The 16213-nt window shown below is 32.5% G+C and overlaps 1 protein-coding gene across 1 annotated transcript; it reads right to left on the reverse strand.

The window, feature by feature from the left end:
• Positions 1-12610: 12610 nt before the first annotated feature.
• Positions 12611-15514, reverse strand: LOC106755751 (apoptosis-inducing factor homolog A). Its single transcript, XM_014637962.2, has 4 exons — positions 15282-15514; positions 14615-14871; positions 13678-14129; positions 12611-13042 (listed from the first exon to the last, which is right to left on the reverse strand). The coding sequence occupies exons 1-4, from the start codon at positions 15389-15391 to the stop codon at positions 12761-12763; spliced, it is 1101 nt and encodes a 366-aa protein (XP_014493448.1). The 5' UTR covers positions 15392-15514; the 3' UTR covers positions 12611-12760.
• Positions 15515-16213: the final 699 nt, after the last annotated feature.

A 16213-nucleotide genomic window follows, 5' to 3' on the forward strand; every position in this document is an offset into this window, starting at 1 on the left:
CTTGTTGTATCCTACACAACTTCATCCGTGGAGTTGATAGGGATGACCCATTGCTTAATGAGGTTGANAATGAGTTGAATGAAAGGGAAGAGCAGAATGTGTCATCCTCTCAAGTTCGTGATGATGACAATAGGGTTGGTAGTACTATTAGGGATCGCATCGCAGATGAAATGTGGCGAGATTATCAAAATTCATACTTATTGTAATTCATATTTTGTTTTGACTCTATTATTTCAATATTACATCTTCTTGGTATTTTGAATAGTCCAACTTGATTTCTTACACTTTTCTATATCAAATAGGTTTATCATGGATAGGGGTAAGAGTGCTGCAATTGAGTCCTCCGGTGGCATGAGAGAGTTTTGCAAATAGACAGAGGACATGGATGCAAGGCTATTGCATTCAATGATTGAGGAAAATCGTTTGGGTAACAGAGTTGATGGCAGCTGGACCACGCAAGCGTATAATAATATGGTTCAATACCTTCATAACTCAGGTTATGTTCATGTTACCAAAACTAACGTAAAAAATCGGCAAAAGGTATTGAAAGACAAATGGCGTGAGGTTCATGACCTGTTTGGATCATTGAGTGNTTTTGCNTGGAACTCCATCACTATGAGGTTCGAGGCTGAAGANGAAGTCTGGGATGACCTCATTCAGGTATTTCTAAATNTTTAGGTTTGGTGGATTATTAAGATACATAAGTACAACCCCTAACTATATGATATATGTTGTTTCAGACGAGGCCAACTGCAGCAAAGTGGAGAGTGACATCCATAAAAAATTATGATTTGATGGTGGAGTTATGGGCTGCTGATAGAGCGACTGGGAGGGGTGTTCGCACGGCTCGTCTAAGACATCGTGATCGGGTCGCCCCTCGTGTCAGTGTTGATTTAAACGAGAACATAGATTACATTCCTGAACAGCCTGACTGGACGGGTTACAGAGACCCAACTCCGTCATCGCCTCCTCCATCGGTAGATGAATATAGTCCAGGGAACACTCAGTCCGTGCCTTCCGTTCCATCTAGTGGAACATCATCCTCTGGACGGTCAAAGAGAAAGGCACCTATGGTCGATGCAATTGAATCCCATTTGGAAAGGATGTCGACCAATCTGGAGGGTTTCACGACTGCCGTTAACTCTTCAAATGTGCATTTTGGGGTCATTTCTAATGCAACCGTAGATCAAGTCGCGACAATGAAAGAAAGGAATGAAATATTACGTTCCCAAACTGAGGTTCTTCGTTCCCAAACCGAGGTTCTTCGTCGGACGCAGAACTACACATACACTAAATCTGACATTTATGAAATGTTGTGTGGAATACACATACCTGATGAGTCTTATCTGGAGCAATGCTACGACTTCTTATGTGGAAACCAGTCATGTGTGAAGAGGCTGATGGGGCTTCCACCCCATAAGCGGTGGAATAAATTGTGTCAGATGATATCGGGAGGAGACTGTTAGGATGTATTATGTCACTACATGTATTTGTATTATGTTATTGACTTATGTTTTGTATGATGACTTCTACCTTGGTATTTCTATCATGACTTATGATTAGTATTATATTATTGATGACTTCTACCTATGTTCACCATATTTGTCATTGGTTGTTATTGTTTATAATATTGAATAATTTGTTTACATTTATTGTTTTCATGAAGAAATAACCAAATGGCATCATCATCAAGTAAAAGGTCTCGGAATAGTCGTAAGGGAAAACAAACCCTAACTGAGTCAGAAGATGCACCACCTTTCAGACCATTTATTGCTGAACAATTAGATCAGCGTCGTTTCTTCACTCGTACTGAGCAGATGGAAAACTATGCAGCTGATTTTTATACGAGGAATATTGTCATGCCGAAAATAATGAATTTCGAATCATTTGCCGGTTCAGGGTTATATTTCCAACATCATCTTATTTTTCAAGGGGTGGTCGAATTTCTAACACTGCAGGCACCGTTCTATTCGGATTTAATCAAAGTTTTTTATTCAAATCTGAAGATTTCTGGGAATGGATATTTGATTACTGAAGTCCACAAGAGAAGAATCAAATTGAAACCTGCAGATTGGTTGAATATTGTTAATATGAAGTACGAGGGTCAAAAGTTGTGTTATTCGAGTATCCCAAACAACTTTCCTTATGATCGAGACATGGCATTAGCTACTATGGTGAGACCAGAAATGCAGGGTCAACGTGTAAGAACAATTGGTTCTTTGAATATTAATGATAGACTTCTACATTATGTTATTGTCCACATGTTATGTCCCCGACCTGCAAATTTTGCAAGGGCTTTGCATGAGGATATCTTTATGATATGGGTGCTTAAAAATAATATACCTATCAATTGGCCTCATCACATCATGCAACATATGCTCAAATGTAANGGCAGTGACGCACCCCTACCATATGGTGTATTGATCACCCAAATCATGCAATATTGTGGAGTGCATGTAGATGACGATGCCAACACTCATATTGGGAGCAGACATCATTTTTCAATTAATTCCTTGAAGAGGTTGAATATAGTTAATGTCAACGGAGTTTGGCAACATGATGTCGGCGATGATGAAGAAGAAGAACAACCACAACATGATGACAACCCTATGCAACCTCCTCCAGATCTTTCAAATCCTAATATGATGACTCAAATATGGGAGGGGGTACAAGACTTGCAACACAGAATGCAGGGTATGCAACAAATGCAGGGGCGGGTTCAGCGTATTGAAGATAATTTGGCAAACCTTTCTCTAGACATGAACCGACAGTTTGCTCAGCTGAATCAAAATGTTAACTTAATTCTTCACCATTTAGATGATTAAGTTCCTCACTTTGACTTCATTGTATTGCATGATGATGTATGACAAATATATTTGTATATTATTATGTTTGAACTTGTTATTTCATGTAATAGATAATTATAACTTCGGTTCATTATCGGCAATCTACAAAATTAATAAATCTCAATTCCGTAACAAATCAATTTATACTACTTAAAAAAAATTATATCACAAACAAGTACTAAATTAAAAAAAGAAATCATTTCACTAAAGTATAATTTAATTAAATTATTACAATTATCTTTAATAATTATTTTTAATAATTATTCCAAATTTTTAACTCTTAACAAACATTTTTACAATTAAATATAACATTAACAAATATAATTTTATATTACTTTAATACTTAAGGGTATTTTGGTAATCTTTAATTTCTACCAATTAAACAAATTTTTTAAAACTGTCACATCAATCAACTCCTACACTAATTTTCATAAATTTCACCCCCAAAATCACTCTCAATCACTTTCAAATCCACTCAAATAAACACAAAAAAAATCACCATCAAATCCCCTCAAATTCACTCAATCACTCTCCCCCAATTACCCCCAAGTAAACACACCTTAAGGGTGTGTTCACTTGAAGTGAATGGGGGAGAGTGATTGAGTGAATTTGAGGAGATTTGAGGGTGATTTTTTTTTTTTGTGTTTATTTGAATAGATTTGAAGGTAATAGAGAATGGATTTAGAGGTAAAGTTTGTAAGAATTAGTGTAGGATTTGATTGATGTGACAGTTAAAAAAAATTTGTTTAATTGTTAAAAATAAAAGATTACCAAAATGTCCCTAGTTATTAAATTAATATAAAATGATAGTTATTAAAATTATATTTAATTGTAGAAATGTTTATAAAGAATAAAAATTAAAATTAATTATTAAATTAAATTTTAAAAATGTAAAAGATTATAAATTAGTAAAATAATAATAATAATAATCATTATTATAATTATTAAAATAAGAGAAAAAGTATGAAAAATATAAAATACAATAAGGATAAAAAAGAAAATTTGCTCTGATTCCTTGCAAATCATTGCATATGTGGGATGATTAAAAATAGAGAACATCTCTTAATTCCTCTTTTTTCTAAACACACATAATCTGTTTTTTCTATATGCTCAACCAGTAAATTCCTCTCCTTTCCTTTCAAGCGAACAGACCATAAAAAAACTAAAAGTATACTCCTTTTATTATATGAAAAATCTCTTTTAACTAAAATAGATATAACATGAATAAATGTTTCATAGTAAAAGTATATAGCTTTCTTTCGGAATGATGGTCTTACTCGGGTTACACCTTGCTAATTTTAATTAATAATATGTTTGTGTTTTTTATTTCTTTGTGAAACTTTCCGCGTTAAATTTATGTAACGAATAAAATAAAATTTAGGGTTAAATATGTTTTTAGTCCCTATACTTTGAGGCGATTTTGGTTTTAGTCCATTTTCAAACTATGGTACAATTTAGTCCTTCAACTTTAGAAAACTCTGGTTTTAGTCCTTTTTACCAAAATTTGTTAACTTTATTTGTTGTTTCAAGCACGTTTTATTATNATCATTTCACTCAAGTATTATTTAATTAAATTATTACAATTTTTTTTAATAATTATTTATAATAATTATTCCAAATTTTTAACTCTTAATAAACATTTTTACAATTAAATATAACATTAACAAATATAATTTTATATTACTTTAATACGTAGGGGCATTTTGGTAATCTTNAATTTCTACCAATTAATTTTTTTTTTAAAACTGTCACATCAATCAAATCCTACACTAACTTTCATAAATTTCACCCCCAAAATCATTCTCAATTACCTTCAAATCCACTCAAATAAACACAAAACAAAATCACCCTCAAATCTCCTCAAATCCACTCAATCACTCTCCCCCAATCACTCTCCCCCAAGTAAACACACCCTAAATGAATTGGTAAACCCACCCCATGATATGACTTCCTAACAACCAATATCATTAATTCATAATATATATATATATATATATATATATATATATATATATATATAAACTTGTTTCTTACATATAAAAAAGCTTTATTAGTAATTTGGGTAATGAGAATATATTATAAAAATTAAAGGCAAAAAAAAAAGTGTTACTGTGATCCTCTTCCTGATAAACCAAAGTCTTATAATTTCTTAAATTTAAATGTTTTTGTAGTCTCTAAATTTTAATACAAAAATAAAATTTATTTTAAAACTCTAATATATTTTGATTCTTATTTTTTTTAAAAAAAATATTTTAATTTTATTATATTAAATTTTTTGACGTATTAAATATGTAACATCCCAATAATTATAGTATTAAACTATAATATAGTCATTACATTCTTGATATAATAGAACAGTCATAGAAACTGTAACATCCCAATAAATATAGAACAAAAGTTATCATTTATTCTAGGAGTTAACTTAAATAATAAAGGAGAACAGTGATGATTGAATAAGCAAGGAGAAAAGGAACATAATCTTCTCATAGAATTTTAACCTTTTAAAAGAACAGAATGTACCAAAAAGATAGACCGAATGGTTTACATAATAATACTGAACGGCCTAATACAAAATATATACCGAACGGTCCTACAAAAGGGTAAGGCAGACCAAACGGTTCTATACATAAGAGGGGTAACTAAAATCTATGCTAAGGACCGGACGGTCCTACACTATCCTCGGGCTGAGCGGCCTGTAAAGCATCCTCCAACGTATCTTCAATCACGCCTTCTGCTCACATTCAATGGATGATCATCGCAGTGAAGAGAACAAACTGGACGGTCAGATACCGAACGACAACATAGACAAGACAAAACAGATAAGGGTAAGCTTATATATAAATTTAATTAATCATTTCCAATTATATATATACATGCAAACAGAACAATACATACCTCAATCCATTCATATCTATATAAACCAAACGTTTAACTATCATAACCGACCATTAGACACTGTTCGGACTGTATGAACATGTAGCTCGACGTCCCTAGCACCCGGTGTGGTGTAGTAGCTGCCTGAACTATCAGCTGTCACCCGAGGTTAGTCCTACAACGATCATCTGATCTTATGATCGCGGACCTCCTGCCATTCCCACGCATGAATAACCTTTCTCTACATGAGAAAGCGTCATCACAGAATATCAGGATCAGGACGACAGCAGAGTCTTCTCCATGTTCATACTTTACCAACCATCATCAACCATGAGATATTCCTCTAGTGGAATTCTCTTACTTAACTAATTTCAATCCGAACTCACATCATCACATTCACCACAATAAACCAAGTTACGGAAATGACCAAATGGTCTAACACGAAGAAAGGAAATGAAGTAGTAGGGAAGACTTTAATACTTAGCCAAATGGTCTAACACAGAAAGAAAACGGAATACCAAGAAAACTTCAATAGGTGACCGAACGGTCTAACGCCGAAGAAAGTGGAGTATCAAAGAAAGACTACAATAGGTGACCGAACGGTCAACAACTGAGAAAACCCGAGAACTATCCAAAGCAACCAGAACTTATAAAAGATTTATGAAGATAACCGAACGCTCAATAGCTGAATAAAACTTTAGTAAGACCGAATACTATATCAATCAGACCGAATGTTTTTGGAGTAAAAGAGTTCTCTTCAATAGACCGAATGTCAGTTCAAGACCGAACACTCTTTGGGAAACAAGTGTCAGTGTAAGACCGAACACTTTCACAAATACAAAATATTATGAACTGAGTACGGTAAGGATTAGGTGCTGGTGTAAGACCGAGCACTAAAATAACCGAAGGCTAGTCTATGACCGAACACTTCAAGACTGAGTACTGAGTGTAAGACCGAGTATTTTAAATCAAAGCAAATACTAGTTTATTACTTAAGTATTTAGTAAGACCGAGCACTAGATCTATGACTGAGTGCTTCACATGACCGAACGTTTTACCCAAGAAGGATAGTTAACATCAAACCGAGTACTTAGTCTATGACCGAATACTCAAACATAAATATCATATGTGTAAGATCGAACGTTATTATAATAAAGACAATTAATATGAAACCGAGTACTCAGTTTAAGACCGAATACCTTCTCAGGCCGAGCACTTGATTTATGACCGAGTACTTTCAATAAACATTATCAATATAAAACCGAACGTTCAGTGTATGACCGAACGTTCTTTAGATAATTGATAGAAACTTGAAACCGAATGTTTCATAAGTTAAGTGTCAGTCTAATACTGAACACTTGTATGACCGAACGCTTGGTTTATGACCGGACGTTCTTAACCATATCATGTATACTAAAACCGAGGGGGAAAGATTCAATTTAACTATCAAAAGACTAAGTTAAGCAAGATAGGTAATAAAGCAATATGAACTTCACAAGGTCAATCGGTCATCAACTGACTTCAGTCAAGACCGAACGGTTTAAAAGGGGGAGGACGGAACGGTCCTAATGACCTTAGATCACATATTTCAAAATTTCTCTAAGTTAAATACATTCACGCTAAGTTCCTAACCAATATCAAACAATTTCATGCAGCAACATACAATATTTCATCATACCATTTAAATCATCAAACATACATTAAATCATGCATCCAAACCATACAAAGAAATCATAATTAAATCTTATAAGCTTCCCTTACCTCTAATTCCCGCTAGACTTTTAAGGTTCTTGACATCAACTACTTCTATAGTTTTTCAAGATCTAAGGTTTGAATACGAGGTAACAGGTTCAGAGAAACGGCTTAACAACCACATGCAAGCTTAAAAGTGGGTTGTTGAGACTTTGGCAAGTGCACCAAATCGCTCAAGTAGTAATACCGGTGAGACCGGATATCGTTTCCCAAGAGACTTCGTTATTACTCTACTATCGTATAATTACTAACTAATTTAAACTAAAGAATGATTCCATTTTTGTTTGATATTGTGCAATGAAAGTAAAAGTTATGCATAAGTAAAAGTTTGAGCTACTTGGGGCTAAAACAAGTGAAAATGAGATGATTGATACTAATGTGGAATGAACATGTTGGAGAATGATTTCAACTAATTCCTTCCTATGCAAATGCACTACACTATCCTTCATCAATTACTTGTTCTTGTCAACTAGCTAAATCACTAAAACCCAATCCCTTGGTGAGATTGCCTAGGTTCATTTGTTACATCCCAATCCCTTGGTAATCCAACAAACTCACCCGCATTATGAAAAGAAGTTTATGACAACTAAAGGTCCTAGCTCTATCCCTAGACACTATTTCCCTTAGGTGTTTAGTCTAGTTCAAGGTTCACCCAATGTTTCCCAACCTTAAGTAGACCCCACAATCAAGCTATGGTTGATCAAGTCATAACTAGCATTAAGTAAAAGACAAAAACACCAACAAGCAATGAATGAAGCATTTTTCATTTAAGAACAAGTGCATTTACAAGAAGTTCTTAGTTTACATCACTCTCCAACAAGAATGAACTTAGCTCTCCATTAATGGAGAGCTTGAGCTTACAATGGAATGAAACTGGTGAAGAAGAGACTCAAGGAGAAGGAGAGGAGAGCTCCCACTGTCCAGAACTAGCTCCAAGAGGTGCAAGAACGTTTCCCCAGGTCTCAGCCGCCAAGAAGATCCTAACCCTCGAAAACTGTGTGTCTTTTATAGGGTAGGGTGTCACATCAGACAACTCGCGCCCAGCGCCATTAAAGTGGTGCCCAGCGTGAAACACCCCTGGAAACAGTGGATTTTCACGCCCAGCGTGAGAAAGTGGCGCCCAGCGTGAAATCTTGCTGGAAACAGTCAGTTTTCACGCCCAGCGCCAGTCTTGGTGAGCTTCTTGTGGACTTCTTCTTTGTGGTCCTCCCTTGGTTCTCCACTCTTTATAACTTGAATGTCTTTCCAAAGTACTCAAAGTTCCTACAAAATTTGAGGAAAAGAGATGAAAACTAAAGTGTGTAACCTAAGCTAAGTTTATTCACAAAGTTGGATAAAGAAGAGGATCAAGCATGTTTAAAGCTTCAGGAGTGTTGATTTGGCATGAAAAATGCACCATAGATAATGGTAAAAATTACCGTTATCATGGGCGTGCATGCAAGAAGACAAAGAAACTTAAAGAATCAGAAACACTTACCGGTTCAGAATGGAAATCTGATCGGTGTAAAATGAAGGTCTTGACGCCGGGAGTAATTAATCTGAAAGGAGGAGTAGGATCGGAGGAGAAAAGAGGGTTAAAATCTTAAAGAGAAGTTTGGAGGTTTGGAGAGAAGGAGGAGCAAATGGAGTTTCTGGAAGATGAAGAGGAAGGGTTGCATGCAGAAAGTGGCACCAGATTTAAATTTCCACTTTAAATACTACCTCCACTAAAACGTTCGGTCCACTCCCTGCTTGCCACTTGGCTTCCACTTTCTAGAAACTCACATTCTCTCTGCTACCGCACGGATCACGATGGGCGGGGAATTAAATGCACTGCAAGGTTTTGTCTCCCACCATCACGGGGAATCTGGAAGGGTTTTTGACAAGTGTACCCCACTAAAGAGGGGTATTAAATGGGGTGTGACAGAAACGAGGAATAAAAGTTTTCCTCAATATACAAACCATCACTCAAATTTTAAACTTAATACAATCCAAACTTAAAACGATTAAAACAAGGATATCATTCATAAGAGCTAAACACTAGTCGCTCCTCCATCTAACGCCTGTTCCACCAGCTTCTCACCACTTTCTACTCACACCCACTAGATGATCATCGCCGAGAGAAAACACACAACACAACAGTAACCACCAACAACAGATAAAGCAAGGGTGAGCTATTGTAACAAAATAACATGATATATTTAAATTAATAACATAATTTCTAACTTATAAGTCAAAATCTTAATAATACAATAAACACACCATGATCATCATAAACTCAACCCAATCAAATAATCGCATGAATATCGAACTCTAAACATGTTCTACGCTTGCATCAGATACATCATATCCTACTTTGTCCCCCAAAGTGGATCTTCGGATATGGATGCACCTACTTGCTAGCTCAATTATCATATCCTACTATGTCCCCTCAAACTGGATCTTCATATATAATTACAACCACTGAAGCTACATCCTTCCTACTCTGTCCAACTTCTCAAGATGGATCTTCGGTAAGGATTTCTCACTCTCTACCACATTCCCATTACGCTCAATTACATAAATTTCACATCCAACATAATATAATACGTACACCACAAGAAGTAATGGTAAGCTACCATAAAAAAATAATTTTAATATAAACGTTCTAGGAAACCAAGAAGTTGAATCTGGCAAAGCTAGTTAGACATCTTCTTATCCTTCCAGATAGATGTAATAGAAAAAGGATATACACTCAATAATTCATACAAACATCATAAAGTCCATTCATCCCCAAAAATCATACAAATTGAATATATCACAAAATAATTTAACTGCACATAATATGTTTGATAAGAATTAGTTAAAAACACATCGAGTAGACTTCCAGAAAAGAGAGATGTGTCACAATGGACAACTTAAGTACCAGGTCTTTCCTTAGTCAAAGTGTTCCTCAACTTGTTATTAACAATTTTCTTATTCACATATTCAAAATAACAGCATATAATATTAACGCAGAAATTCAAATAGTTATATAACAAGCACATAGGTTTTTCATTAACAGTAATTGCACAAAATTTCAATTCATAAATAGTTATAAAAAATATTTTATAATATAAAAAAAAAAAAAACTTAGAAAGGTTAGCTCCCCTTACCTCTTTTCCAGACTTAGTTTTCTACTCAGAAGTTGTTCTCCCGAAAATCCTTCAGAACCTCTACTCTTCTAAGATTTTCTTCCCCACTCTTTTCTTCTCTATTTTTTTTTTTTCAAGATTTCTCACTTGATTCTTCCTCTCTTTGTGCAGAATAAGCTCCCATCGCATGGCTATTTATAGTCCAAAAATTTTACTATTCAATTTTTTTTAATATTATTTTATTAATATTTTAATCACCACTTGCAAATCTTATCCTTTCTTAATCATGCAACTCAGATATTCTTATCCTCTCATTATTTTTATTTTTATTTTTTTTTCGTTTTCACTATTTACTTTTTACTATTCATTTTTTTTAACAAAACCTTCTAAAATAAGTTCTCAAAATTTTAAACCCCTCTTTCTAAAATTATTAAAATTTTCTATCATAAATTTAAATTTTTCTAACCTTAATTATATTTTCTATTCATTAAAATTATTATAATAATACTAAAATTTACTACAATTTATTAAAATAGATATTTTTAATGAATCTTACAAAATACATTTTATATTAACATTTAAGTGATTCATTCTATTTGAAATATTCTCACTTCAATACCAATTTAAACTATGTTTCACGTATAAAAAAATTAAAACAATTAAATTCAATATCAACTTAACTATGTTTGATATATAAACAAATTAAAATAATTAAAATTAAAGAATTATATTAATTTATTTTAAAATTTAAAGATTAAAATGCATCAAAATTGTAAATGTAAACAAATTTTAATTTTGTGTTCAAATTTAGAAAACTAAAAATATATTTAATTATGTTCTTAATATTTTTAATTTGGTGATAATCGTGACCTATATCCAAATCAATTTTACAAAAACATGAGATTAAAAGGGACAAAGCTGGGAATAAATCTTTTAATTATTTTCACTATGAAAATTCTTTTTTATTTTGAATAAATAAAAACTTAATTATTTATGTATCATTACAATTTATCCAAATTTCTAGAAAACTTTTAATCAATTTATTAATAATTTTATATTCAAAATAAATATGCAACAAATATAAATTTAACTCACGAAATTAAGAAAATAAAAAATATAAACAAAATAAATAAATTTTAGAAATAAATTAAAAAGCAAAAAATAAAAAAGTAAATTAAATCAAATGCAATGAACATAGGAAGAAACTAAAAACATGACAAAAGGATAAATATTTTAAAAAATAATCTAAAGAATATATTTAGATTTTCTATTAAAAGTTTACACCAAATATTTATAATTATATATTTTAAAATGTTAATTGTATCAGTATTAATCTATAAAAAAAATGTCGATACATATAAATTTAAAATTATATATACAAAAAATTCAATTTTATATACGTAAAATATACGAACATAAATATTTAATAATGAGCATATAAGCAAAATATAAAATTTCATTCACTATTGATTTTTTTTTATTATGTTAACAATTGACTCAAATATTAAAGACTGAGATAACAATGTGTAATAAATAAATAAATAAATAAATCATTTAAAATTAATCATAATTGATGATTAAATATACGAAAGGAAAGTTGCCATTTTTTTTAGAATATACTTAGTTCATCTTAATTTGAAAGTTAAAGCTGATTTCAATTGATTCTTGTGACTACAATACTGAGCGTATCAAATTTAAAACTGGGCTTACCTCTCTTTTTAATAAATTAAAGATTTATTATATTTTTGGTATTTTAATTAATGATATTCATTTCGAATTTCTTTTACGTAAAGATAAACACTGTTTTTTTCAACATAAACATGCCACAAGGTTTTATTTTGTATTAATTTTCAGTCAAACTTATGCTTTATACAGCAATACACTTCTGAGAGTATAAGTTTTTCACTTTTCATATCACATGCCTTTCTTGATCTGTCTTTCTTCTGAAATGTAAAACATTGATTCATCTTCACACAGATGTTGTTGACTCTGAGAATATAGTGCAGAAAAAATGAGAAGGGTTAAGGTAGTAAGGAACACCATATCAGAAGATTTGATTCTCTAGTATGCTCGCTCCATTTCTTTATATTATATGTACGAACAAACATCATATACCAGAATACATCAATATAACATGTAAAGTATGAAACAATGTTTGGTTTTGTAGTTTGTGTACACATAATGCATTACATGGAATCAAGCATGCACAGTATGAGGATCTAGTCCCATTTGTCTCCTTGTTCTACCAACAAATAAATCTCCAGATTTGATGTACCCAGGAACTCTTCCAATGACTGTCATTAATGGTAGTTGTGCCACAGCATCTTTCCTCCCAAGTGAAACGATTGCCATTGGCATCTGTGGCTTGTAATTTTCCATCCTACATTGACTACAATCTCTTCCTCCATCTATCATCACCTTCAAGTTCTTCACAACCACTTCTGCATGCTGTTGTGCTGCAAATCCTTGCTTGATTTCCTGTTGTATACATTTCCATTACAAACTTATTTCCTATCAGATGGTTTGTGAACAGCCTAATTTATGCAATTACATAAAACTATAGGAAATCATGCATTGAAAGTAACTTTAGGCCTTGAATTCAAGGATTTAGGACACTTCTATTCAAGAAAATCACCTAAAGAACAATAATGAAACTCGTGGATAGGCAGTGAATTGTAGTACAATGATGTAATGAAGAGTTCAGATTCTCTATTGAATTTTTTGTCATTGTCCTCTGCCAAGCATTAAAAATACACTGATGATGCTATATTAAAAGTCTTTTTAATATATTTTAAAACATCAAAATCAGACATAATAGAAGAATAACAAAAATCCAGCAGAGAATCCAAATTCTGAAATGAAACAGATTCCTGTAATAGAATTGGAGAAATACTAGTTCATGAGCATACAAGCAATATACTCATTCATTTTTGCATAGTTATTTTCATTACTAGTTAGGATACACTAAATTGGCCAAACCCAGGAAACAAAACATGAACTTTTTCTCTAATGAAAAAAAAATCTGAAAATCATGTGAGCAGCAAAAGACTAGGTAAGTTATACATACGAAATTATGTGATTGTGAAAAGCTTATACTTATAGCAAGTACTTACTGGAACATCTGTAATGTCTCCAATTGCAAAAATGTTTCTCCTACCAATGACTCTCAACTTTTCATCTACCTTAATCCTTCCTTCCTCATTCATGTCATGCTTCAACATAGTGTCCTCAAGCCATGCTGATGCAAGTGGTTTCCCTAAACATAAGAAATAACAATCTGCCTCAAAGGTCTCTCCATTTGAAGTTCGATATGTCTTGTTTTCATATGATAATTCCTTCAAGTCAATTGATTGCTCTAGTTTCACCACTATATTCCTTGATTCCAACCATTTTAGAGTCTTATCCGCAGCTTTTGTCCCTACGAAATCCAGTAGCCTAGGTCCTTTGTGCACTATCGTGATCTTCTTATGTGGAAAATCAACAGCTATCTCTGCAGCAAGTTCCACACCAGTAGGACCTCCTCCAACAATCATAATGGAACGAGCAGATCTTATCCTTTCATTGTCTGCCAGAGAAAAGGAACTTCATAACTCAAATATACTGACTACAATAATTCATTACACTATTAACTGAAACTATTCGACAAAACAGAATAAATTCACAATAACATTATGGCCAAATGAGCCAAAAGAAACAATATAATCCCTGATAGCATGAAAAAACTCCTTTGACGAAGATAATAAGTAACAACACAGTCAGCATTTAGTCTGTTATTATGTGTTCTGTGCTTCTACTATTTCTTCCGGTTCTTCCAGAACTTCCTGATCCTTTGTTTTGTTTCTCTTAATGAGCATATAATGCTTCGTTTTCTTGTCATGTAATAACCTATTCTCCTCTCAGATTATTCCAATACCAGCAACACTAAAATCTCATTTTTATTACACATGTAGGATCAACTAGTTCTAAATAAGTTAGAGAGTAAATTCATAGTATGTTTTCTAAGTATTTTGAAGTGATTATCATAGATAGATGTTCAAAGTTCAAACTCACCTTCTACGAACTGATGAAGTCTGTCCCTCCTACTTTTGGGGACGTCATCTGCATGGCCAGTGGCAATAACAAGATAGTCAAAGGCAATTTTATGGCCATCGGCTGTGATCACATCAGTTTCTGTAACATTGACGGCACTGGACGTAATGATATTGCCATGGACAAGGTAATCTTTATGATTGATCACGGATCTCTCTGCAAAAGAAGGCTCAACCATTGATCTCAAACTTGCCCATGTAATCTCAAAATATTCCTTCCTGCATTCAATCAGAAAAAAAGGAAACTCACATTGACAAGTTGAACAACAACATCCGTGCGCATGAAAAATTAAACACTTAAAATGCCAATGCAGTGTTTGGGGAAAAATGACAAACACAATTTTCATCAACAAAATTGAAACTTGAAAATTTGGGAAGTTTCAAAATGCTACAAAAATTTCAAAAATTGACAAGGGTATAAAATGCCCCTTTTGAATTACAGACATTCTCTTGACCAACTCACGTAGAGGGAGAAAAAGAAAAAGAAAACAGCCCATTAACCTTATGGATTAATACAAAAAAATTGGGTGTCTCAACTAGTTAAATTGGAATTAAGAAAATTAACTTGAATAATTAAACATAATCATTGAAGAGGGAAAAGAAAGTGTAGCAGAAAATGTTTTAATTACGGATCAATGAGGGTAACATGGGCAGTGAATTGGAGAGATTTAGCGACGAGAGAACCCGCAATACCCCCTCCTACGACCACCACTCTCTTCTTCCCACCATGATTTTCCATTTCAATTCCTTGCTTCTGTTCTTCGCATGTCACTTTTTATGTTGTTTTCAAAACCAATTAATAAACAAACAGGTAAGTAAGTAAACAAATAGTATCATAGTTTGGTGGCATGACAATTCCAGAGAAGCTACTTTGGGGAAAATAAAGCAAAGTTTAGTTAAATTTTGCTTTTTTATGCTTCTATTTAAATCATAATTTTAGGATGCTTTGAGCTGTTTCGAATAACGTTATCATTTTAAGGTATTTTTAGTTTAGTTTTCTATTTTTGGTATTTGTGATTATAAAATTATGATATTTTTTTTGTTTTGTTTTTAAGAGTATAAACAATTATATAAAAGTAGACTAATGTTGTTTAATTGTTATTGATTTAATTCAGTTATTTAGTAAATTACTTCTTGGTGTGAGGATAGTTAATTGCTTATTATAGACATGCCATACCACTTATTCGAGAGGTAGTTGAAGAAATAAGGGTGTTGAAACATGAAATATTCACATAAAAAAAAAATTAACAATGTGATAATAAAATCATTCAACATTAATCATTTATATCATGTTGATCTTACTATCGTACATCAAAAAAGGCAAATAATAGTTTGAAGATTTAGTTATTTTAATAAAATTTTGAAGTGAGAGAATTGTGAAAAGAGATTCTACATTGGAAGACTTCACTTTATTACTTTCTTTTCATTTGTTATTACAAAAGGAGCATGTAATTCATCCCATCAACCTTCTTTTCTTTTTGATATTAATACCAAAATCAAAAGAAAAAACACTCACTAGTGTAAAAACGCTGTTTAACTTCGGTTAATTTGGGTTTTTAAC

Source organism: Vigna radiata, chromosome 2 (genome assembly GCF_000741045.1).
Source record: "Vigna radiata var. radiata cultivar VC1973A chromosome 2, Vradiata_ver6, whole genome shotgun sequence".
NCBI classification, from domain to species: Eukaryota; Viridiplantae; Streptophyta; class Magnoliopsida; order Fabales; family Fabaceae; genus Vigna; species Vigna radiata.

What these genes read in the sequence shown, in the direction of transcription:
- LOC106755751 (XM_014637962.2), bottom strand. Translation starts at nt 15,391, where the DNA reads ATGGAAAATCATGGTGGGAAGAAGAGAGTGGTGGTCGTAGGAGGGGGT. An exon ending in ACTTCATCAGTTCGTAGAAG is followed by an intron (nt 14,130 to 14,614) that starts GTGAGTTTGAAC and finishes TTTCTCTGGCAG; the next exon opens with ACAATGAAAGGATAAGATCT. An exon ending in GAGACATTACAGATGTTCCA is followed by an intron (nt 13,043 to 13,677) that starts GTAAGTACTTGC and finishes TGTATACAACAG; the next exon opens with GAAATCAAGCAAGGATTTGC.